General features: G+C 40.7%; 1 protein-coding gene and 1 long non-coding RNA gene across 6 annotated transcripts in view; both read left to right on the top strand.

The window, feature by feature from the left end:
• Positions 1–308: 308 nt before the first annotated feature.
• Positions 309–12,788, top strand: LOC113164310. 2 transcript variants are annotated; one of them, XR_003298986.1, is made up of 4 exons: positions 309–472; positions 1,139–1,222; positions 10,573–10,677; positions 12,603–12,788. It is a non-coding gene; the product is annotated as an uncharacterized LOC113164310 (long non-coding RNA). The 2 variants fall into 2 exon arrangements; XR_003298985.1 differs by lacking the exon at positions 12,603–12,788 and having other exon boundaries at positions 10,573–11,553.
• A 5,343-nt stretch (positions 12,789–18,131) lies between these two features.
• The window catches only part of magi2a (membrane associated guanylate kinase, WW and PDZ domain containing 2a), a 156,143-nt gene continuing 148,093 nt past the window's right edge, over positions 18,132–26,181 (top strand). For all 4 annotated transcript variants that reach the window (XM_026362489.1, XM_026362488.1, XM_026362487.1 and 1 more), the window contains exon 1: positions 18,132–18,768. In XM_026362489.1, the coding sequence (XP_026218274.1) occupies positions 18,468–18,768 (301 nt within the window). In that variant the 5' untranslated portion in view covers positions 18,132–18,467. The remainder of the gene's footprint in view (positions 18,769–26,181) is intronic.

The raw sequence follows: 26,181 nt of genomic DNA, 5'->3' as shown, positions 1-26,181 counted from the left end.
AAAACATAAATGTCAGTTTTGCACAATTACAACATATACTGTAAGTGCAGGTCAGGCTGAACCACAATCCTACAAACTGTGGAACTAACAGTTTGTCTTATTCTCTTCTACACGAGTTAAGCAAACAGAGAGTTTCTGTCATCCTTCTTCTCTCTGTCTGTTCTCTGCCTCTATTTTTCCCCTGCACAGTCACATTCATCCTCAGTCTCCTCATTTCAGCATGCTTGGTCACCCACTCAGCCCCTCCTATTTATTTTGTGATATGCCCCCCCCACCCCCCAGTCTTATTTTCTGTTTGGTAAGTTATTCTTCCTGTTATGCTGCTGCTTACCTGTGCTCCGACCCACTACCTGTGAGGAGACTTGTGTTAAATTAGGAGAAACCGTTTACTTCACTACCTGCTGCTGTGTGAAAACACTTGTTTACCTCACCTGTTGTCGGCCATCTTGCCTGCTGCTAACCATTTTATCAGGTACCTGCATCTGCATTACTGCCATCATCATGCCTTTAAATCCTTCCCAGCATCTTCCTTGAGTTTTTGACTCGTTAGTGAAGTGTGACACTGTCAGTTCTGTCTCCTCTTGAACGCCATAGTGATTTGTGACGTCTTTGCGGATCTTAGCATTTAATTTGAACACAACTGCAGAAATAAGACCAATTTTCTTTTTAAAGTAGTAATTATATAGTGAAACAAAGAGAAACGTGTTAATTTTCATGATCTCATTTCTTGACACAGTCACTAAACCAACAGTGATGCTTAAAAAGCACGACTGGGTCTAATTTCCATTAAAGTGACATGTGGTATTTATCAGTCACCTTTGAAACATGTGTCTCTTTACAATTTCAGGAAAAGTAGGAGCTAAAATGCTCAAATTACCTCGAAACCTCTGACTCCCTCAATGTACAAACCTCTAACTTTGATTATTGCTAGAAGAAGGGAGCATAAACAGAAATGCGGGTGTTGAGATGTTGAGAGATACATGAAGGGAAGTCAGAGCGTCCAAATACTGTAGGAGGTAATGTCGCTCTACTCAAGTGGGAGGCAGGTGAAAGGACAAATCGCTCATCATTTCCTTGTAATGAACAGTTGCTCACATATACTCACAGCTACTTTCTGTCTCTGTCCATCCCTCTGCAGCCAGAGTGACATGCACTCAGGTCACCATTAGCCTGAAAACACCTTGTTACTGATGCTCGGCCATAGGACTGCTCCTGGAAGCAGGTGAGACAAATGTGCATAATGAAAAGGAAGTAAAATAACAGTAAATAAATATTTTACCATTCCAGTAAATGGGAACTGAAGTGATGTTTTGTAAATATTTAAGTTAAATACATTTGAACTTTAAGAGCCACTTTAAACATAACTTTTGCAGCTTGTTGAAAACAACCCACAGGGCTCTACAAGTAAACTGTCTTATAATTTATCAAAAGAAAATCCCAAAAGATGTATATGAGTGCATGCAATCAATTATGGAAAAGGAAAAACATCAATAGACTCATATTTGACTCCGTCTGTGAGAAATTAATTAAAACTAAAACTAAATCGCAAATCTCTTGACAGGAAATGCACATATTACACAAAACAAGCTTTTAAAAGAAAATCCCAGCAACCAGTGTATTTATTGGGCTGTTTTGAATCATATTACACTTGCAGTGCTCCAATGAGTATTTGATGCGGCAGGATGGTGTTTATTCAAAATAAGCTAGAGTCAATATTCTTCACAGAGAAGGAACATGTCGTCAAGGCCATTTATTTGTTGTGATTTGTGTCCTACTTTAAGTAGAAGTAGGATCTATTCATTGTTGGGTTTTATTAAAGAATAAAAAGAATAGAAAAGGCTATCACCACAACTGTGTATCCTGAATGTGAAGCACAAGTATTGCAGATTAATTATGTTACTAATTGAATGATGCATGGGACAGTTTATGTAATGCTGCATACTGGTATTGATACTTTGGCATCACAGCTTTAATCTTAATGCAAATACAAATTCTTTCTGCTGTGAGGCTCAGCTGAGATTTAACTGTTCATCCCAATCCAACCTGTCTTTCTCTGTGCAGCCTGTTCATAGTAATGACACGCTGCTGAGGAGCATTTTAGACTCAAGTGCAACTTCACAGTACATCTTAATCATCTCTTTGATCTTTGCCTAATATACCCACTTAACCCCCACCTACAGTTGGAGAGAAATGTAAAGAGGTGTTCCTGCTCTGCAAACCTATCGCTCTCTCGGCCTCAATACTTAATTCCAGCTTCTTATTACCACACTAAGCGGGGACATCAGAGCCCATCTAGCAAGGAGGCTTTGAAAACTTGTTTTGGATGCAGTCCTACGTATAAATTTCTCATTGGTATTCCTGTTCTACAGTCTGAAGTACAAGTAAAAGCCATTCCAACAGAGAGCGTGACTCGGTCCCAAAACTCTGCAAACCGCAAGGGACCTTATCTCTATTAGCTACAGCCACAATTTCTTTATTTATTTTGATATATTTTCAGATCACCACTTGTGTTTGAGCTTTTAATGTTAGTCTGGTTTTAATCATGATCTGTGTTTGTCCAGGCCCAGTTTAATTATTCCTATTTATCCAACAGGATGCTCTGCTGCAATGACACCGTTGGTGCAAATAAAACACCAACAAAGTAAAAAAAACAAGAACTAGTAGTGATTATCTGAGTGTGGTGTGGTTGCAGAGATGTTGTAATATCTCCCAGAATTTCATGTCTATGACGGGACTCACTTAGATCAATAACGCGAGTTTAGAAGCAAGAGTTTGGCCTCTGGGGGAAAGAGCAAGAGAGAGATGCACCAAAAGAAAGATAACAAGAATAGGTGAGAGATTGTGGGGAGCAGCTGGAATAAAGTATATATTGAACATTGAACTATAGTACAGAGTCAATAGAGTTTATTTACTGTATACACCCTGTGGAATGAGGGGAAAATTTGATCTGGCTGCTTCTTCTCCCGCCACACACATAATATTATTAAGGCCGTTTTTCTCTTTCTTTTTTCTGCTGGCGTCTGTTTCGCTGCACGTATCGGTCTCTTCAAAGAAAAATTAAAGCTGTAATGAGAGAAGTGCAGTTTCATCGTGACTTGTCACACCTCTTCACCTTAATTGACAAAATGACGGCAATGGTGGCAACAGGACATAGTCATGCACGTGTATGTGCTTGTGTGCATGTGTAGACACATTTTGCCAAGGTAGTGGTGCGTTACAACTCCCTGAGGTGGTTTCAACATCCGCTTTTCTTATTCTCTAGGGATCCATACTTCTGTTTATCACATAAAATGTGCAGTTCTGCAAAGCACACAGTGAAGACAAAGACATTCTCATAATGATAGATTCAGTCAGCTAATAACATGGTGCACCAGGGTGGGTGGTAGCAGGGTGCTAATGCTCAAAATCTAGCCAAAATCCCTCTCATCTGTTTCCTGCATTGAGTGCCACAAGGGAGAACACACACCCTCTACTTACTCATCACTAATTTATTCTGTAGCTACACAATTAAATCTGTGGTTGGCAATAGTATAAAGTTATTGTGTTGCCTATGAATTATTTTTAAGCTCTCTCTTTTACACCTGTCACATTTAGGTGTGCAAACATAATTAAATTGAACCTGCTAAGAAAATCTATGATAGAAATTAACAGTATTATGCAAATTATACAGTAGTCAAGGGTTGACTTGCATAACTAGACGTAGCAGTTTTCTAGTTTAATGATGCTTTGTATTCATGCTAAGTTCAGTTACTGATACTCAGTGTTACTTCTGTCCATACATCATCTACATTTATGCATCTACCAGCCTCTTGTTATTGATGCCCACAGGAGGAGTTGTACAGTAACACTTGTCTACAGCTACACTATAATATAGTGTGTTAGAAACCACATAGTAAATGTTAATGTACTGTAGGTAGATAATAAAAGTTATTTACTGGAAACTTTGCAAAAAGTCAAAACTATAATAAAGAAAGAAAATCACAAACTGAGCTGAAGTGCTAATTAAAAGACAGAGAAGTGAGATATAAATTAAGGACTATAAAATCAGTCAGAAAGGGACTTGAACAACCTTCCTGTTAGGGGATAATATACAAAACCTTTTTATATGTGGCAGTTCTAGTTGTGACATCCAGTCTATAATAGTGGAGCCTCTCCGTTATACTGGCTCTTGTAAATGCCAGTCTGTGAGTGAGGGCACAAAAACTGACAATCATTATTACATAAGCAATAACCTGACTTTAACACGTAGGCCTTCTGGAGTCCAGCAGTGAACCCTGTCATCTTGTGAAGTGGAAGGACACACATGAATATGATCAGGAGCAGATTTGCTCCATTCATGCCAATAATTTGACCCTTCTGAAACTGATTAGTTATCCTGCGTGTAACTGTGACAGACTGTGTTTAGTTTTCAGTTTTTTTAAGATTTAAGCTCTAAATAGTACAAATGACAGCTGACAGTAAAACTTTCTCTGTTTATATTTTCTGTGTCTCGACAAAGTCACACATTCAGCTGAATCAAGTCTCTCCTGCTCAGTCTGAATCTTCCAGCTTCAATAATAACATTAACATTTAACCGGACTCTTGTGCTCCTGGATACACTGCTGTAAGTCGCGTGCTGGGTGCTGACCTCGTGTGTGTGTGTGTGTGTGTGTGTGTGTGTGTGTGTGTGTGTGTGTGTGTGCCACTGTTGGACTCTTCCTGCCGTCCATGCTGACAGACGTCAGTTTCAGCTCAGTGTCAGACTATGAGGCTTTTCATGTCTTTTGGAGCCAGTTGGTGAAAGATGGGGGGTGTCAGTGTTTCCACAACTGTGTGACGTCTGACAGAATTAGCAATGGAGCTTTGAGGGACCATCACTGCTGGTGCGGAAAGAAATCTGTCAGCAGGGTATTAGGAGGGGATATTTCGCTCATAACTGAGACTGCTGTGTGATTGGTATTCTTTTATAGAGGCTGACTCATTGCAAATAAGGGGGAGGAGAGAAAGACACAAAGATGGAGACAGATTGTTGTATCTCTGTGAAACAGATACAGTATATACATATAAACTAAAAAACTAAACGGTGCCTGCATCAATATAATAAATGTCATTTTCCATTTACGTCTTCCTCTTAAATGTATTTTGACACAACAGACAGCCCAACATCTGTGTTTGTTCCCTTTCCAACTGTATTTCACCCTCAGCTAATGTTAAACCTCCACTGCCCTGCATCTCTCTGATAAGGGCTGCTGTTGTTCACTGGATCGCTGCCATTTGTCCCGTAATTCTTTGCTTTATTCTACAGAACAATTCGATTGTGAGTCACTAAATTGTCGGACCTCACTTTGAGATAAGGCAGGGAGGAGACCCCTCCCCTTAGGTGTCATATCTGAGCTCCTGAAATGAGGTTGGCTGGTTATTAGCTGGATCAGAGTGTAGTCAGTGCTGTGTCACCCAGCAGAGCCAAGGATATGAGCTACAGGCTGTCAGGACAGTTCAAAGAACTTAACCCGAATGTAAAATGATGAATGAATGGAAAATTTTTGTCTGTTTACTATTTTAAGTAATTAATGTGCATGGACTTGCACAATAAGGTTAACTGATATTCACCAGTGTTGTAAGGTACGCATAGGTAGTCATGTTCCACTGATAAGATGCAGATAATAACTGAAAAGTATTTCCAGATGGGAAACATAGCAGCAGTTATACAGTAGTAGCACAGGTGAGAATATATTGTATGCCCTGTGTAATGACTTTATGCACCAGTATAAACTAGTCTCATTAGAGATGAGAACAACATCTGTACCTAAATTGGCAATAAAAGCCCCGCCTCTCATTCTTAATCTAGATGCGGGGACATTAGCAGCAGTCACAATGCAGTAAGTAACAGCCAAGGTGTCTCGGATACACTAACGAGCCCTGTCGTGTACAACAGGCGCAGTCGGTGGTTGTAACGACTTTAAGGAGCACTCGCTGGCCTCATCCCAAAGTCTTCTCCTCTCAATCCGTGGAGGTGAAACTGGGAAAAACAGACACAAACTGACAGGCTTGCAGTGCACATCACCCTTACCCGTCGCCCCGAATGACGCCATCTCCTCTGCGATCTCATTGGTAAACATAAAGTATACGTTGGTAGCCAGATGGAGCGCACAGGAGGCTATCTCCTCTCTCACTCACTGGATAAGAGAGAATCCAGACCGTCGGCACAGGAGCCCATTTTAGGGCTGTGATGGCACTGAAGGAATGAGGGTCCTTGTAGTAACCTTATTGGCTCTGTCCTCACTTCACGTCACCTAACTTTTGACATCTTCCATCCAACAACCTTCAAAGCCTCACCCCTGATCCCTGATGTCATTTCTTACCCACTGGTGTCACAGAACATCATCTAAACCCTCTTGCTTTGTTTGTCTCCAAGTTCCCTGGTGCCCACATTTTTGTTTAAGTTTTCCTTCCTACCTACCTACCTGCCAGGAAAAGTTTCTCTTGTTATACGTCCTCCCCTGTGAGCAGAATTTTAATTCAGTTGACACTCGAGGCTTGGCCGAGACGAGGCTATAGCTCATCCTGTCTGAATGCTGATGGCAGAGTTTAGCCTTGAATGAAAACACTGAGGTTCAACTCTATCCAATGTTCAAATGATCTGCTAAGCTCTAACGACCTTCTGTCCCAGGTCACATGCAAATTGAATGATACTTTTAATGGACTTTCTAAAAGTCTGACATCTGTCTCACTTCGATTCCCGTCTCATCATTGAAGAAACGAAAGAAAGAGAGGTTCACCATGAAGGAACACCATCAAATCCATTATAAATCCAAAAAGGCATTCAGCATTTGTGTCTGTTTAGTTTGTTTAAAGCAAACATGGATGGAAAAGATCATTTGTTTCCTCCTAATTCAGATTATGCATGTGTTGATTTAAATTTTCTAACACTGATACAATCATCTTGATTGCTTTCATTTGTTTCAGTTAAAGAGTTAAAATAGTTCTGGCCTGGTTTTTGCTTCTCAGACTCATTTTTCTGTCCTAAAACTTCGGTAAGGCTGCAGAAACTTCTGATTTATAGTTAATCTTCTCCTAAAAAGATGCTGAAACAAAAGAAAGTGCTATTTTCAGTAATGATGTTTATAAAAAATTCTCTTGTAATGGAACTAAATGAACGTTTGTGCAGTGCATTGTCGACACAACAGGTTCTGTAGATATTTCTACATTTGGAAGCAGTATAACCACTTTTAACATAATGCCAGGTGACTCTTTCACCTTCCTTGCTTTTTGGGATCCTCATATGAGGAACCCCGAGTAAACGCCTACATTACTCTGAGTTGAGCAGTCTGAATGCAGTTCACTGTGTTTTATCTGTCTGTTATAGCCGTTAGAAAATCTTCAGGGCTCTACTCCTGAATATCCTGGAGCGTGCACACGTTAGTCAAATCCCCTTTTGAACACCTCAGCCTTGCTCCACCTGCAGCCATGTGTACCTCCAATCCCCTGGTGGCCGCTTAAACCAACATCCTTATCATTTAGCAAATTCACTACTGAGCAAACTCCGTGATGTTTTTAGCATTTGCACAGCTCGGTGAGAGCAGGTCCGCTTGTGCTTTAATGGTGGAAAAGCCTTTGATGCTGCCATTCCTTGTGATAAATATTCATCTAGATGATAATCTTGTCAACTCCTGTGTTTATGGGTGATGGATTTTTTAGTTATTTTAATTGCCTTTCATGAATATTTCCCTCTGACACGTTGATGCATGGGGTGAGAGATGGTTAGCAGCAGGAGATTATGATGGGTGGTTGATGTATACGTGTAGTGGCAGGCTGCAGGCAGCACTATTCTCAGTGACTGTTTAGGCTCAAGGTAAGAGGACTGCTAAATCTCCACTGCTGCAGCACACCAGCGATTACTCTTCCCAGCAAAGGGGACACATAAAGCATGCTGCTAGCATTGGCAAGGCTGCAGCTGGATGAACTTGGACTTAGGAAATAGGCCTCACTAGTGAAGCATGGAGAACTGATCCCCTGCACCCTCCCACAGACTTTCTAAAAACAGCACTTTTCAACTTCATACAAAGATTACACCTGTCACGCAGACAAATGTTCAAGGTTGGGATTAGGGCTGGATTACGTGTACTGGATGAGTGGACAAATGATGGCACACTTCATTCCTGGCATTCTCTGGATTTGCAGCATTAAATGACAGATGTGTTTTTGTTTTATGCCAAATGCAGGAGGATATTTTGTGCTCCTCTGCAATGATAACCACAGCAAAGAATTAAAAACAGTTACGTCTTGATAAATCTTTATTACATTTTAATATGTTCAATTACGTTAAATAATTAATTAACGTTCATTTAGAAACTGTGTAGTCTATTTGTTACTTCATATATTTTGGAAAAATGAATTATTTATGGGAGTAAATGCACATTCAAGTCATAAAAAATAATTTTTTTTAACCCTGACAAGAAATGCAGTTTGCTCAATGCTTCTTAAAGGTGAAAATTGGTGAAAGGTTTAAATACATGAGGACAGTTTGTAATAATTGACAGGTAGGAAAGCTGCATGCCCCTCTTTCCCCTTTAAACTTTCGTGCCTTCAAAGCTGTCTGCCCTGAGGGAAGGAAAACCAGTCTGCACTCTACAGCAGGGGTCACTGTTGAACTGAAGCATCCACTGAAGTTGGCATCCTTTGGCCTTCTCTACTCCCCCTCTCTCTCCTTTCTCTTCACTGTCGGAGATAATTTAGCATGACAGTGCTGGAACAATAATGTGATTTAATATCTAGGTCATGTGAAATCTTCTAATCTTGGCAAAGAGAATATTTATTGACTGGAGGTGAGTGACTTGTATTGTAGGCTGCTGTTAGTGGATAGATTGGGGATGAATAATTAAGTTGTGAGCTGCGTCTGCATGACAGGGGAGATTGTACAGTGGAGTGCAGTAAGCAAGTTGTGAAACAGTCAGAAGGGCTGGAGGGAAACTGGGAGCGGAGTGATGAATAAAAATAAGGCATTTGATTAGTGTGGCAGGTTTGGAGAGGATGTGGTTTGGAGTTTTGTAGGTCAGAGTAGCTATTTGAAAGGGGATGTAAGGGCTGTAGTTGATATCAGAGGTGGAAATTCTCATTTTTGAAGAGAACACAACCTTCAGCTGAGCTCACACAGCAGCAGAGAACTTATGGCTGCAAAATCCCCCTCAGCTGTAGCCTCTTTCCGACATTTTGACACGCTGCTGTAGGAAAAGCAGCGGTGTTGAGTCTAAAATTAATGACTGAATAGCTGCTTCACTTTAAGGGTCCTGGTACTGTGCATTCTGACTCACTCTGCGATAACGTGACATATAAATAGAACAAAGCCATCTGTACTAGTAACACTTGTGCTTTTCTTATGATGGCAAACAAGATGACAATGTTTCACTAGCTCCTGATGCAGTGCCAGATGTGCTAGGGGTTATCTTAGGTCGTTAAGATCAAGCACAGCTCAAGCACATCTCATGGCCTTTATCAGTAACGATGATGGTGTTGTTCTTCAAAGGTGTGTAGTTCAAGTCTTCAAATGGAAATGATATGTTTATGTAAGAATATTTTCCCTAATGGAAAAGGTTCACCAGTGGCCATTATTACAATACTTTGGCAAAATCGACTCAAGATCTACTTCTGCAATTTCCGTTACCCTTCAACACATCTTTGGACACAGGTGCTGGATATTACAACCAGACCATAAACAACCACCTGAACAACTGAACCGTCTCCATGGCAACTGAGCCAACTCCAGCCAGTCTTTTTGTAGGCTGTGTACCATTTCTTTTGTCAGAATGATTTCTAGAATTACTACAATTACTAATAACAAATCATCAAGATCGATTAGTGAAATGCACGGCATGGACGGCAGAAGTCAGCCAGAGAGAAAATAAAATGTTAGTTTTAACATTAACCTTTCTAAAAAATATGCTTCCCCTTATATGACTGGAATTATTTATTATTATTATTATTATTATTAATTCGGTTTTATTTATTTATTTATTTATTTATTTAGGGAGCATGCAGCCTTATGGTTAGTCATTATAGCTATCTTTTTCCATAAGACTCCCTTTTTTTTTTTTTTTTTTTTTTTGCATCTGCACTTAAAATACAGTAAGACACGCATTGTAAGATGAGGAAGACACAGCTACTGTGACCCAGCTACTCCCCCATAAATCAGTTGACCATTTATCCATTTTCTGTGACAGTGATGTAACCGTTACTCTTCACTAAACGAAAAGAGAGGATCTTAAGGAGCCGCTGATCAATGAGGGTCTTTAGACGGGACTTTGCGAACTGAATACCAAAAAGGCCTCTGGGAAAAGCTTGCCTGAGGTCACCCAATCATTTAGCAGCAGACTGAGGCTTAGAGACTCTGTTAGCTGCACACGAAGAGATCTGTCTTTAAACACAAACTCCTTCACTCTGGACAAACAGGGACTAGGGAGGGCAAAGGAGCACTAGTTGCAGAGTCTGAATATTAATTAGAAGGCTGCTGGAAGCTTAACCTCTCTAACCCAGCTCTGTTGGTATTTTCCAAATGTTAAGATTAACTTTGCTCTCTTAATCCTCTTTCCTTCACAGAGGTGCCAGGCGGTGTCCTTGGTGCCACAGGCTGCATGAGATACCTGACCTCTCACGCCTGCTGCTTGAACTTTGGATGCCCCCTGTGTCTCAGCAGTTGTAAGGGTACGTTTTGAGTCTTATACGATGCTACTCTGGTGTTTGCATGGTGGATTAAAGATTGCTACTTGTCTCACTTACTTTAAATCTAGGATTATGCAAGGCTGAGCTAAAACAACAATCAAGTGCCTCTTGCATATATGATACTGTGCAAATGTTTTACGCAAAAACACTTCACTGCCAAATATTCTCACTTAAAAATGTGTTTTCTGGCACTGGTGTATGGTCAGGCCACAGAATGAATTTGAGACCAATAAGATCCCTCCCTGATGGCATTGCATAATGAATAAAAGATCTAGAGTTCCTGAAACATTAAAGCATTGTGACTAAAACACTGCAAAATACACTTGGCATAAAATCTCTGAAGATCTAAGGTGAGTTAGTTTCAGAAAAGGAAATGGCCATTAAAACATAATCATCTACGTTTTCCAGGACATTTCTGAACATTTACTGGCAAACCAGTAAAGGTTTATATCAAACCGAGGCTGCATTCATTTCTGAGTTAATGTATTTCTCATCATATAAACTTTATGTATGATTCATTTCAAAGTTTAGAAATCCATGATCTTTGGCCACTGGTAGAAGCAAAGAAGTGATGGTCAATTATAAACATTTCACCACTTAATTGATTAAAGTAGTTGCCAAAAAGGTGTCTACTTAAAAAGTAAATTAAGTTACAGGTTTTTCTGAAAACTTTTACATGTTATGTTTAATGTCTTTCTACAGTTCTGATTTCAAACTTCAAGTTTTTGTCACAGAGCCAACTATTTTCTAATGCTGTCTGTAATCTTATCCACTAATGAAATAATTTCATGATGATCTAAGATGTACAAGTGCTGCGCAAGAACTGAGCCGCACGCTGCTGTCTAATGGAAAACATAATGGGACTTTATCACTTCTCAGTCCTATTGGTCTGACTGTGTGTTTATCAGTCATGAATTATGTATTTCCAAACTTTATTTAAAAAGAATATGTACATGTTCATTAGTTGTAAACAGATAAATGTACCTGCTTCTGGATTCTGGAAGCATCTTAGATGAGAAAGTACTGGGAGAGGCAGTGTGGACTGTTATTTAGTTTGCTTTTTCCTTTGTACAGTATATTGTTTTCTCAGGATAATGTGATTTTTCTTCTTCTCGCATACCTAATTTCCATGCAACCTCTTCCTGCACAGTATATGTGAAACATAGTCATGCATATACTGTATGCACCTGTGAAACCTGTCTGTAAGAACTGATGCACCTTGCATATCATCATCATGTAAATGCATGTGCATAAATACATACACATGTCCACACATTTACAATAACTTCCTGATGATGCTATAAGGATGTTATTGTCTGTGTCAAGATTTTATAATGCTAGTCATATGTCCGTGTAAATATGTCCACGTGTCAGGCAGTGATAAGAAACCTTATGTATAAATGTATGTGCACATCGGATAAGGTAGACTGCAGAATGACTAATACTCTGATAAATTCGACCAGAAGCTGTTGTTGTACTTCAAATGATTCTGATGCAGAAAACACTCCTGCATTTTAAAAACTGAGAATTGTCCCCCTATTTAGACCACTGGACTTAATTAAACTGATCAAATTGTACAACTACAAAGTGTTATATTGAAAAATTGCTATGTTATCAATATTGTCATACAAACAGTGGTCCGAGTACAATAAATGTGCGCGTGCTAAATAAAAACAAACACCTTGAGCCACAATGAGTGAGTTACAACACATTTCTCTCTTGTAGACATCTAATAAAAAATCTCACAAATGCACCACCTGCTTTATTCTGCAGTCATCTATCAGCCCATAACAAGCAGATACATTTGTTGTTATTCAACAAATTCTCCAGTTTTATGACATAATAAAAGTGTGGATAAGGATCCAATCAGTTTTATTTCTGACCATATTATACACAATCTCCAACAGACTGAAGGCTGCTGTCTTCTAGTTTGATGACCTGTCCCTGCTGGTTTGCTCTTGTGCTGTTGATTGCATGGCAGTAGTGTCATTGCTCCCCCTCTGATGGATGAAGGACCCTGTGAAGACCAACTGGTGGACATATGACGGACTGTGACTGTGCGAATGCAACTTTATCCCAGTGAGAGGAAAATAGAGCTGGTTTTTGGAGGCGTCTTTGCAGACTTTGAGGCAGTTAAAAGCCCCTGGCATGGGAAAAGGTACTTATCTGTCTGTGCTGATAGGGTGGGTGGGGGAGGCTGAAGGAGGATGGGAGGATGGGAGGATGGGAGGATGAGGTTGGGATGTTGTTGGAGAGAGCTGTGAAGTGAGCCAGACAACTCCAGAATCCTGCCTAAATCATCAATCATGAATGAATTAAAGATCAGACAGTAGAGCAGGGAGGAGACAATCATAAAAGTGGTCAGAACGGAGGGTAGAACACCATAATAATCAAACAAAGGACAATCAAATCCTGCTTGGTGCATAAAAACCCAGCGTTTCACCCTGAGGTTCTTTGATTAGCTGAATGTGTTAATAGCTGTAGACAGAGTAAACCATCAGTGGGCCCTGCAGCCGAGCTGCACAAGAAGCCACAGCTCTCACTGTAAATTCAGAAGCTTCACTATTTACAGTAATTTGATGCAGCTCTCATCATAGTGCAAAAACATACTTTTTAGAGCATATACAGGTCACTGTGATCATGAAACCATGTAATGTGTACTGGATGTATCATAATCAAAGGTAGCTGTTCTAATTGTACTATTTTTTTTTTATTTCAAGGAAAAAAATTCACGTATTAACTATATAATGCAACAATGTGGTGGCAAAGGTCTGTTTATACTGTATCTGTGGTTCATCATGTCTCAGGCAACAGGAAGGAAACTGTTGGAAAAACCCACATTTCACTGGAAACAAAATGATTTCATCACAAGACTGCAGACTTGTTAGTAGCCTGTGTGCTTTGACATTCGTGTATGTAACTTTTGCGGAGCAGCAGTCGGTGTATTCTAATGGTAAATGTAAAAACTGTTGATCAAGTAAAGAAGACGACCACCTCAGTAGTGTCAGTCATACATGATGTTTAAAAGTACTCTATAGCTAAAAGTGTGAGGTTACTTTACGTAATGGTGCAGAATTACACCCAAAAGTGGTTACTGAACATCTCATTCCAACTCTTCTGGGAACATTTTCCACGAATGTTCAGCATCTCCTGCAGTGAGTTGCTCTCTTTCAGCCGCAAGAGTGTTATTGAGGTCAGACAATGATTCCGCTGAGAAGTCAAATTTCAACAACATAGCCCAATATCACAAATGTGTCACAAAGGGCTTTATAATCATTCCATCTTTGCTCTGTCCCTAGACCCTCAAATCAAATCAGGGAAAACAATAAGAAAAGAATATTAGACAAGAAAAAAAAGTGGAAGAAGCAATAGGAAAAGAAACAGAGTAGGGATCCTTCAACACAATGTGTAAAACACACGAGGCGAAACTCTTCACTCACTTAAATAGAAGAAATGAACAAACGTACAGAAGGAGAGAGAGAGAAAGAAAAGAAAAATGTGTTCCACACGTCTAAAATGAGGCACTGATAACCAGGAAAGAAAGAAACTTTCCAGATCGGCACGTGGTGAGAGATCAGAAAGCAAAAGAGAGGAAACTGAACAGAAGAAAACAGAAGATGCCGTGGTTTCACAGTGAAGGAAGGAGGGCTGAGATTGAACAATAGGCATCTAAGTAAAAGTTAAGATATAAAAATAAATTTTAAGTCAGATTAGCTGAGATTAGCTGGGTTTAGCCACTTTGTCTGTTTTCCATTTACAGATCCAGGTGTATGTATTTAACAACAAGAGAATTATTATGAAAGACTAATCCTCTAAAAGTCTCCACAGAGTCACACTGATGTCAGCAGGGAGCCCATCCCTCAGGCCTGGGGCGCAGTCGGACAAGGCCCTGCAGCCGGCAGGCTGAATTCTGATAACACAGATGGTTCATCCTATCAAGTCCCTCCACACCAGAACGGGCCTGGCTACGTTCACAGGGCGCTTCCCCCAAACCGACAACAGCTGAGCACAAGACTGAAAGAAGTAAAATAACATTGTATGTCGTAGAGAGCAGATTTGAGTTGGATTGGAGCTGAAGGGTCTAAACACAATGTGATGAATGAATAGGTTCTAACTCAACTCCCTTTTGCCTCGAAATTGCACAGTGTCCCAGCTTCGGTTATTATCTGCCAATTCCAGCACAGCCAGAGATGACATTGGCAGTAAATGAGGTTGATTTGCACATCTCTCGACACCCATTCATCCTTTGGGGGTCAAGCAGTGGGAGAGACAAGAGTGACGGACTGCACCTTTCCCGGGCTGCAAGGTTGAGCAGAAGGTGGCAAAATAAAAAGGTCATTTGAGATTCAGATAGATCCAGCCTGAATAAGACAAACTGATTACAAGGATGCATATGAAAGAGCAGCTTCTGTTCGAATAATTAAGTCCTTTATAGTGCAACAAAACACGCAGCCAAATTGAAAGATGGAGCCCAGTGGAGGTGGAATGACAGTGTTCATTCAAACAAAGTGGATAATAAGTTCGTTTTTTTAATTTTCTATGGATGCCATCATCGGTCATTTAGTCTTTATTCCTGACCAGCTTTAATTATCCTGCAGTGAAGCCTGTCATAACCATTACATCATGTAGCAGGGTACTGTGGTAATCCCAGGGGCAGCATCACTGACTGAGCCAATGAACTCCCATCTGGTTGTGTAGCTGGAACTGATGGCTGAACAGAGCGGTCGGAGTGGTTTCCTGTAATATGAATTTGCAGGAATTTTGGAAGGCCGCTGTGCACGTACCGTCCGTCACATTTCCAAGAACAATTACAGTCATAGGAAAATGAGTATTGACTAAACACTAATACAACAAAAACTGTTTAGTTATCATAAGATGTTTTGTCATCAACCCACGCTCATGGGCGCCCACCCAGCGTATGTGACACAGTTTAATCCCACATTGTTTTTCCAGTTCTCTCCTTCCCTGAACTGGCGATGTTCTCTTCTCCTCCCCAGCACTTATTCCGCCGCGCTCAGAGCATTCCTCTCCTTGTTCAAACACTGCCTCCAGAATTCCTGGCCTTGTTAAACGACTCCCCTCCTCTTTCGCTTTCTTTCTCTTTTTTAATTTTCACTCTGAAGAGCTCCCACCTCTGGAATGCACAGGCCCTTCTCCAAATCCCGCTGAGGATAGAATGATGCATTGTCTGACGCTCTGTTGTCTTCACAACTCAAGGACAGCACAGAGGACAAACTTGGTGTTAAAGTTGTTCGTCGTCTTGTGTCTCTTTGACATCTGCTTTTTTTATTATTCCTTTGCCAATGGACGGTGGCATCTGTTCACAAGCAGGGCCGCACGATGGACGACACTGAGGTCATTAGTTAATAGCATACTGTACAAGGTGGTTATTTCATAGGTTGATTCTAGTATTTTTACACAAATATTAAATATTTTGAAAGTAATACTTTCTTTACTTTCTTAGTTAGATGAGGAAATCAATAAACTACTGTCTTGTCCTTGGGTTAAATATGAAGCCACAGTTAGCTTACGTTAGCACAAAAGCCAGAAAGGTATTGAAATACTACCCACCTGCACCTTTAAAGCTACTGTATGTGATGAATATTGTGGTCTCACAGGGAGTTATGTCTCGACAGATTTCCATGCTAGCTGTTTTCCAGTGTTAATGGTGAGCGAAGATCACCAGCTGCTGGATATATTTTCCAATTTGATGGTAAAAGATCAGAGAAATTGTATTGATAATAATAATTAAACATAATTAAATAATTAATCAGACCAAGTGTTAGATGCAACTTTCAGTATTTGACCGTTATAGTACTCGGCTGTAGGATCGGATTGAAGTATCAGTACTGAGGTTTAACACCCAGCCCTATAAATAATTTAATATCTGTCTACCAGATTTTTAGTTCAGAGAGGGCTTTGAATCAGCAATGTAGCCCTTTGTGTTGGGAAATAATAACAGAAAATATCAGCCATCAGTCAGCTGAACAATGGGACAGAGGTGCTTCGGAGGCACACAGCTACATCCTGGCTGCAGCACTGTTTACATGCATATTTCTAGAAACATCTTTGAATAAGGCAGAATAAATGATGCCTGATCATAATGGCCCACGGAGTCGCCTTGTGTGGGAAACAAATGTGTTATCTTAACATTACTGCACACAGGTTTTTCATTTGTTATGAGGAAAACATGATTTTGAGGCTGTAGAGGATTACGTTGTTATGACAGATAACGGTGAAATGTAGAATAACTATTATCATTGTATAACTATACTGCTGAATTATGGCAGTAAACTATCAGTCTTGTAAATGATCTTGGCGAGTGAGCAGGAAGAGATGTCAAAAGAGGCTTTGTCACGAAGCGGATTGGAAGTTTTATGGCTATATGAACCTTGTGAAGGAAAAACCCTCAGGACGCATTTGTTTTAAGAAGGATTTACTCATACAATACTCTACTTGCTTTATGGTCTTCTACTTAAAGATAAGCACTAAACACACGGAGAATTGTGCATGACACAGCAAGGAGTATCATAAATGCTGGAAAAAGGGAATAAAACGTGCTTTTGAAATTTAAATATCATTAATGAGGAGAAATGCACAGTTGAAAAATACGTGCTGCCCTTGAAGGTGTTTCATAAAATACAAACACTTCATCCACCAAAGACCTTTGGGGTGTTTGAGGAAATAAAGGTGTTTGCTATCAAGTGCACCTGAGAATTGAACAAAACAGAATGGAAATATAATTTAAAGGCTTGTCTAGCAGCAAAGCGTTTAATTCCAGTGACCTTTGTAAGTCCTTGCCTGACCAGAAATTGCCTGCAATTGACGAAGTCCCACTTTCATGGGGAGAGGGATGACGGTGCAGATGGAGAAAATGAAATTTGAGTTGAGGCAACTTTTCGAAGCGTAACACCTAAAACAACTTCTACTAAGTTACGCTCTGATACACAAACAGTGTCAAATATCTCTCTTACAAACTGCAGCATGTGAAATGTCTGTAAGCAAATGGGAAAAAGGGGAGACATGTCTGTGGTACGAAAACTCGAGCGAAAACTCGAGTGAAAACTCTGGTGCTCCCTCTCTGTCTCCCTCTCTGTCTCCCTCTCTCCTTGTTTTTTTCCATGGAGAGCAGGATTTGGGAAAACCCTGTGCCTCTCTCCTCCTCCTCCAGCCTTCACATCCGGGGCAGTTGGGCTGGTTAGAGCAGGATGCTGCCTTCAAGTGCCCCTCGTTAAGTTGAAAACACAGTTTGGAACTAAAGAGCACAGCAACTTACAACTGTCATTTTTTTTTAAATTCAATTTAGTGTTGAGTGAAAAGCATTGTACACATGTTATGGATACAAAAAGTGCAATGTCCATTTGTTACAGATAGGATTTAAGATATTTTGACAACACTACATTTCTAATGATTACCAATAGATTCATGCACAAACTCCCTGCTCACATCCAGTTTAGAAAAAAGACCAGAACTGATCCTAAATGCTTCACTGACTGTTCTTCTGTGCGTGAATCCCGTGATTGCCGACTATTGAGACAGCCAGTGAAGGCATCACAAGTTGAGCAGCTCTCAGTTATTACACAGCAGACTGATGATCCCGCTGCCGTGCGTGTGAGTGCGTGTGCGTGCGTGTGCGTGCGCGGACATGGATACAACTGGCGCTGACTACTGAGAGTGGACACATTACAGTGGGACGGAGACACGAGTGGACTTCAGAGACACGGGAAACTTCAGCCACGGCCGCACTCATGTGATTTCCCCTTGTTGGAGCCATGTCCAAGAGCCTGAAGAGGAGGAGGAACCACTGGAGCAGCAAAGTCCACGAGAGCGTCCTTTGCAGGAATGAGGAGGGGGCGCTGGGGCTGGAGCTGAAGGGCGGCGCGGAGAATGGACAGTTCCCGGTCATCGGCGAGCTCCCCCCGGGCAGAGCGCTGTGCAACAGCGGCAAACTCTACCAGGACGAACTCCTGCTGGAAGTCAATGATACCCCGGTGGCTGGACTCACCACCAGGGACGTCCATGCTGTGGTCCGACACAGCAAAGAGCCCGTCCGACTCAAGTGTGTCAAACAAGGTGAGTTTGTGCAACTTTTCCGGATGTCGCAGTTCGGTTTTTTTCGGACATTGTTGAACGCGTCCTCCGGGTTGTGACAGTTCTGTTTCCACTGGGAACAAATGTAACTTTGAGATGCGTTTTTTTTACCTTGTCTTTGTTACTTTTCTCGTTACAATCCTCTAAAAGTAATGTAGAAGTAATGATGTTTACACGGCGGCTGTGTGAGACGGCTCCTGCTGGAGTTTGGCTTGTGAAGGGGGTGTGTTACATTTGAGGCTGTCAGAAAATCCACATTCCAGTGCCTAACATCATTTAGGAAAACAATCTTTACACCAGGGATGCTGTGCTCACTGGAATATCCCTCAGTGTCATCCAGTAACTATAACTCAGTAGAAAACCACTAATCAGAAACATTAAAGTTCACTTTATTGCTGCTGTCTGATGCACTGTGTGGTCATTTATTACAATTAACATCTAGTTCACATACACATATATGTAATAAAGTGATAACATTTTGATGACTGATTCACAGTTAATGAGTTTCAGCTTCAGTTTCATATCTTCTAACACAGTAAACTGAATATTTTTGGATCAGGTGCTGTTGGTTGGATTTACCTCCTGATACTGCCGAAGCGTAACCTCTGCACGACTTGTAGTTGTGTGTTTTCTTTGTGAAGGAGAGAAAATCGCACTCCATTTCCAGTTTAACCTTTGCATTACAATTTTTTCAGTATGCAATATTTATTATCCAATTTGTGCTACACTGAGCTGACTAAATTGGATTGGGAAAGAATATTGTATAAATATTAAAGCAAATCCCCAAGTCCCTGTTTCAACATTAGAGTGGCGTCATAGGAAATGAAAAATACCACGAAATATGATAAGGTCACTGTTAACTCACTGCTGAGTGCCACACATGCAGCAGACGTCCCGTCTTGAATCTCAAAGTGACTTGAAGCCAAGATTGGACTGTCCAGAAACTCAATAGTTAGTGGAGAAATGCATGAATTGCAACACAGGCAGCATCCAGAACACCCACGTAGACGCTCAGATTTAAAAAGAGCACAAGTCATGAACAGTTGCTTAACTTGCGCCAAGTACAAACTCCAGCTAATGCTTGGCAACTTCGATCACTAGATGTGAAGCTCTCGTGTCACAGACACACTCGTCTGGCCGTCTGCGCTTTTGATCCTCGCAGTTAATGATACTGGGCGTCTTGCATTGTGAACTGAGACGAGGAGGATCCCTGGGCTTCTCATTTTAGGGTAAAAAAAAAATGAGCAAAACCCTCTAAGAGGCTTTGGATCAAAGTCTTTGCCTGTGTGTGTGTGTGTGTTGGTGTGTGTGTGTGTGTTTCAGCAAGGGATTTATTCAAAAGCCAGTCAAGCCTATATCAAACTAATGTGTCGTTTCTTTCATGAAACATTTAATATCCTCCAGTAGTTGATGTGATTCTCCTGTTGCAGCTCCAGTGTTTACTTGATAGGTTGTTTTCGAGTTGATTTTGCTCTGACTGATGTGCACATTAAGTAAATATTATGGTACATTACATAAAGCACATAGAAAATCAATAATCTATTTCAAGTCAGAGAGTATTATTAGCCGATGGATACGTCCACCTGCTCTGTTATAATACACCGTAGCTTCATAATTAAAACAAAAATACACTTTCTAAATAGATTTTTCTAGTTAGACATATGCTATTTGTCTCTCAAGCTGTGGAACCATAGAGAGTTTCTGAAAGCCTCATTTGAAAAGCTCATCCCCACAGCAAGAAAGCACATAGTCTAATTTACTAGTAGACATAGAAACATTCAGAAATGTCACTTGGAGAATAAATCATATATCAGAATATATCACAGCTGGGTGCCGGTATGTGACTATCTGTCGAGACTTCCTGTGATACTTTACAATGTAAGCTGTATACTGTACTGTGCAAAACCTTTATTTCATTGTCTTTTAACTTGTTTTTTTTTTTTTTTTTAGCAGGAGCTTTTTTCATTGTGCTTGCCTCCATGTTGTTTTCCCCACTCATGTTTTTTTTAGATGGTTGACAAATCACTTAGGCAGGGATCCAAATTTAGATAAATACCGGCTATTGTGAGGGCTGCTAGAGCGTACAACTCCAAAGAGGAAAATGCAATTTTCTCATCCAGTATTGGCTGTACTCGAAAAATTGCTGGGTTTACAGGCACAAATAGAGTTCAAAGATGAATAACATCCACTAATAATCATAGGGTAGCAGTCTGTTTACTTCGGAGAACTGGTGTACTTGAGATTATATCCATGTAAAGTCTATGTGTGGGGGAAACACTGCTGCTTGGTATGAGCTTTGAAGCACTTAAAAAACTTTGCTCACCTGTGCTCTAGTAATGTTTTCACTTAATTTGTTGTGTTCATTAAAAAAAATGTGTACGAACACGACATCAACCCCATCAACCTACGGCCAAGGGTCACTGACCGCCTTACATGCATGTCGGTCTTTAGATGTTGTTGTTGACCTCATTTGCTTCACTCTCAAACTTCTCTTTCTGTTTGGAGACCATGTCTGGATTTTGTTAAAACAATAGTGATCATGAATCATGATGATGCATTTAAGCACTTATTTTTTACATGCTGTAATATTGCTTTAATTTTTCACGTTGTCTGAAATGGCACTCTCCCATTTTCTGCTCCCTCGCGCGCGCGCGCACACACACACACACACACACACACACACACTATTAGACTTTAATATTAGTCTCTAAAGTGAGGATTAGATTAGATTGCCACCAGCAATCAGGTTTGCCCTGTAGGACATAATTAGGATCTCCACAAAACACTGATGGGTATAAAAGAACATGGAGCACAATTACAATCCTTGAGACACGGCGAATTCCCATTAGGGCAAGAGGTAATGATAATGTAGGGATGGGATTTAGACCAACACACGTGGCTACGGTGGTACCTGTATATTTGATATACCCTTTTACCCTATTTTGGATTTTAGTGCACATGTACTTGCTTTTAACTGCTTGTTTACAGTGGATGATGCCACATCCTAAAAGCTTTCAGAATTGTCCCCAGACATAAATACCCAACAGGATAAAATTAACTCCAGAAAGCTGTAGAGGAACTTAAATGATAACTTTTTGCTAATTTCTAAATGAATCATATTTTGGTTTTAGTGTCTGTAATCCCCATTTGGATGCTAAAACCAAAAATGGATTGCCTCTGCTCATAGGTGAGGTCTGTCAGTCTGCAGCCTAGGTCGGCTTATTTGTTTGTAGCCTAGGCCCCTGATGCAAAAACGATTACAGACAAATTGCTCCATTAAACACATATTCCAAAATTCTCCAAATTCTTGGTTGAGGAGTTTAAAAAAAACCTGCCCCAAATGGTTTGAATCGACAAATTAATTTGTGCAACTGCCTGAAGTAATACAGTGAACTGTGCATGTGCAGGATCTCTAGTGGAACTATGGCAAAATCTCAACCAAGAGGCTGTGAATGAAGAAACATGTCACCTAGTGGGGCGGTGCATGAAATAATCGAGGCTGCAGAACAATGGCTGTTAGTCAATGGGAAAGTTTTGTTTAGTTTAGTTTAGTTTTTTGGTGGTTTTAGTGTTTGTGTGGAGATTTTTGAAAATATAGTTAATTTAGAAAACGATGAAGTTAATTGAAGTTTACAAAGCTGGTTGCTGATGCTGCTTTTATTGTTGTGATTACAATACGAACAATAGAGGTGTTGTGGTTGATCACTAAACACTTTTTTTCAGGGGGGAAACGAAGGATGGGCTTGAACTAGAAAAGAAATGGTTTGTCCGCGTTGTCTGACCACCTGAGAAATCAAATGGCTGTTCCGAATGGCAGCACTTGAAGGCTGGCTGTCTAGACTGTCTGAGAAGCACTTTTGAACGAGTATAATGGCAAGGGAATGGCATCAAGGCATAGCTGCTTTCATTTCACTGCATGAAATGAAACACCCTTAGGTCTTCCCTAAACCAGCCTAAAAGATGCACTTTGAAATGTATGAAACTCATAATACATGTCAATAATAAGATTCAGACACTTCTCAGGTCAGATTTTGTGATAGGTGCGTTCGGGGATGTTGGCATTGTGTTTACACCGGAAAAGCATTCGCAGAAAAGATTCTAGTAGCAGCCAGGGATGATTCAACAGTTATCTGCTGCTTAGTGGATATTGTTAAATCCTTCAGGTAACACACACAAAGCATGCAGGATAGTACAATGGCACTCACATCAGCTGCCTGCAAAATGGTATAAAGCAAGTATATGAATGTTATAAATCCCTTTTGTTGGGTAATCTGCACAAGGAGTGAAAATTCAAACTCCTTTTCTGTAATTCCCCAAAAATTGCTGCCCCAACATCAAGATAAATTGCTTTACATCATATTTCCTGCTAGTTTCCCGTCATCTCTCTCACAGGCATATACACACTGTGATGGCCCAGTTCCGTTTCCTATTTCAGCTCCAGTGAAGGATTAATTCAGCCAGCTATGGAGACTGTCACTGCATCGTACAACACCACTGTAGTGAGAAGCTCTTTGCTGTAGCTCTGCTGTAGTGCGGCTGAGAACCGTATGCTGATTGAGCCTCGCTGAGTGGTGTTGGGTGCAGGTAAGAGCAGACATTTCCAGGTCAGCCGAAGGTAATCAGTGCATTCGCAGGGTGCCCACTTAGTGTTAGCTGGTGTTAGGGGAAATTCATTACAGCAGCCTGAGCATGAGGAGCTTTAGCGAGGCAGAAGTGGCAGCAACCATGGCAGTGCCTTTTTAGTTTTAAAGGGCTGGTTGTAGCTTATAGGCTGTCTCTAGGGATGGGAACACAACACACTAGTTCTGAGTAAAGGTTTTGAATGGATGACCATGAAGTCAGGATAGAAATGAGTTGTTCCCAGATGATGGACACTAATGGCTGGTAACTTCCTCTAAAGTTTCTCTCAAGTTATATTAGCATATATACAAAAAATAAATGAATATTTACACTTACTATGCTGCTCTCAGTGAGAGAGACCCCTCTGATTGGCTATTCAGTTTAGCTAATCAGTGCGTTAGAAGACAAATGGACCCCGGTGCCATTTACAACGTCTTATCAGACATACTCGCGATTAGAAGTAGCTATAAAATGCCTGTGGTGAGTAAGAGTGGTGTGAAAGCAGTAATCAAATGGTGCCAAGTGTGGCTTTGTTTACAGTTCTGTCTGCAGTCCGGTGGTGTAGTGGTTAGCTCTGGGGCCTCACAGCAACAGGGATACAGGTTGAATTCACAGGTAGTCCAGGTGCTTTTTTTTTGTGGAGTTTGCATGTTCTCCCTGTGTTTGTGTGGGTTCCTCCAGGTACTCTGGCTTCCTCCCATCCTCCGTAGACATACAGTTAGGTTAATCGGTGGCTCTAAATTGCCCACAGGTGTCAGTGTGAGTATGAATGGTTGTCTGTCTCTAGAAGTCACATGTGATAGACTGGCAACCTGTCCAGGGTGTACCCTGCCTCTCACACAGTGACAGCTGGGATTGGCTCCAGCATCCCCGAGACCCTTTATAGGAAAAGGTAGTTAGCATAATGGATGGATGTCTGCAGTTCTAGGTTTTCTTCTGCTTCCTCTTTTTGAATGACAGATACAGACTCATGGCACCTGCTCTTATAAACAGTTTTTTGCTAGAGCCACTTTTTGGCCCAGATAAAGTTGAGGTGAGGTGAGGCAGCAGTTCGTCTAGGTGTAAGTGACCTGTATTAGAACATAGGTGTGATATATATGGCTGAAATGATTAGTTCACAGAAAATGAATTTGCAACTAGATTTTGATTTGATTAATGTTTATTTTTGAGCAGTTTTTTTGACATTTTAATAGCCATGAAAATACTTGGCAGGTTAACCAATAATGAAATCACTGTTAATTACATGCCAAGTGCAAATAGAGGAAACGTTTCACTTTGGTGCATCTGAAAGACAACTGTGTGTAAATGACAACTGAAAGTGGAGTCAGCAAACACTGGGAGATACAGAAATGGGAATTCTCAGGTCAAAAACTCAGTTAGTGCCTTATTCTAAATAACCCCTTTCTTTTTTTTAGCAATTACTTGCATCTTGCACCCAGACAAATTATTGACCCGTCTGGAATAAAAAAAATTTGAGTGGAGTGAATTCCTCATAAGATCCAGTCAAACTTTTATGTTGACATTTCATTTCATTGAAGTGTTTACCTGAGGATGTGGTTGAAACTTGGTCTTAATCTTTATCTACACCTATTTAAGTAGTTTTGATTCCATTTTTCCATTTTGCTTATGTAACCCTGAACTGTGCAGCCTGCGTCTGTGTTTGTGACGTACACAACTATCTTTGCCATTTAAATCAGATTTTTCTGCACCCTAAATAATGATAAACCACAGAATGAGAACAGAGATCGTCATATCTGCCGTGCGCCTATTGTGGATTAAAATATTTATTAGAATATTTATTTATTAGAATATTAGAATAAATTATTTATTATTATTATTTAGATAAAGATCTTGACATTACACATGCTTGTTTATCTTTTTTCACATGGCTCAACTTGCAACTACACCAGGAATATTGTACACGACCACAGTCCCAGCACACATGATGTCTCATGTCCTGTTTGAAAGTGACATACTAATACTGCTCATGTGATGGTCAGGTTACTGTGTAGTGATCTGCAGGCTGCATACCTCGAAGCTTTGTGTTAGAGCAAAAAAAAAAAAAATAGCATAAAGCCATTTATAGCCCATCAGCTGATGTCAGCTAACTCTGAAGGTCAGCCATGTTGTACACACAGAACAGTTCTGCAGATAAAAATCCTTGATAAAAAATAAAAATCTATACTACGAAGAAGCACTTTGTGAAACAAGAAGCACACATGCTATCCAGCACAGCTCAAGGGAAAAACAATATGTTATGACATTATCAAGTCAATGGTGCGTGTTCTAGTAATGGAATGACTGATGTGAGTGATGATGACTTTGGACTGGTCACCGGTCTGTTGAGGGTTTGAAAGATGGGACGGGGCAATCCCTGAGAAGTTGTGTTGAGTCAGACTTACGCTGTTGCGTGGGAGTGCGATAATGATTCTTGGGGCAGTCGGACTCATCTGTCTTCTTGTCATGGTCCCATTGAGAGTGTTAAATTGCACCGGCAAGTGCAACACAGAAAGTGTGATACACGTACCGATACACACACATGCATAAAGAGCCGCTCTCCTCCTGTGTGTTTGTGTGTGTGTGTGTGTGTGTGTGTGTGTGTGTGTGTGTGTGTGTGTGTGTGTGTGTGAGTGCATCCCCAGGGCCCTAGCACCACTTACCACATGCTGTCCAATCATGCTTGACAGAGGTTTGGTGGAGAGATCCTGTTGTCGTTGTCTGTGTTACACTGTCTGACTGCCAGGCTCACCTCTGGGGACAGGTAATGATAAGGCG

Source organism: Anabas testudineus, chromosome 23, assembly GCF_900324465.2.
Source record: "Anabas testudineus chromosome 23, fAnaTes1.2, whole genome shotgun sequence".
Taxonomy (NCBI): Eukaryota; Metazoa; Chordata; class Actinopteri; order Anabantiformes; family Anabantidae; genus Anabas; species Anabas testudineus.
The sequence above is the reverse complement of the archived record's forward strand: the minus strand, read 5'-3'. Positions and strand labels throughout refer to the sequence as shown.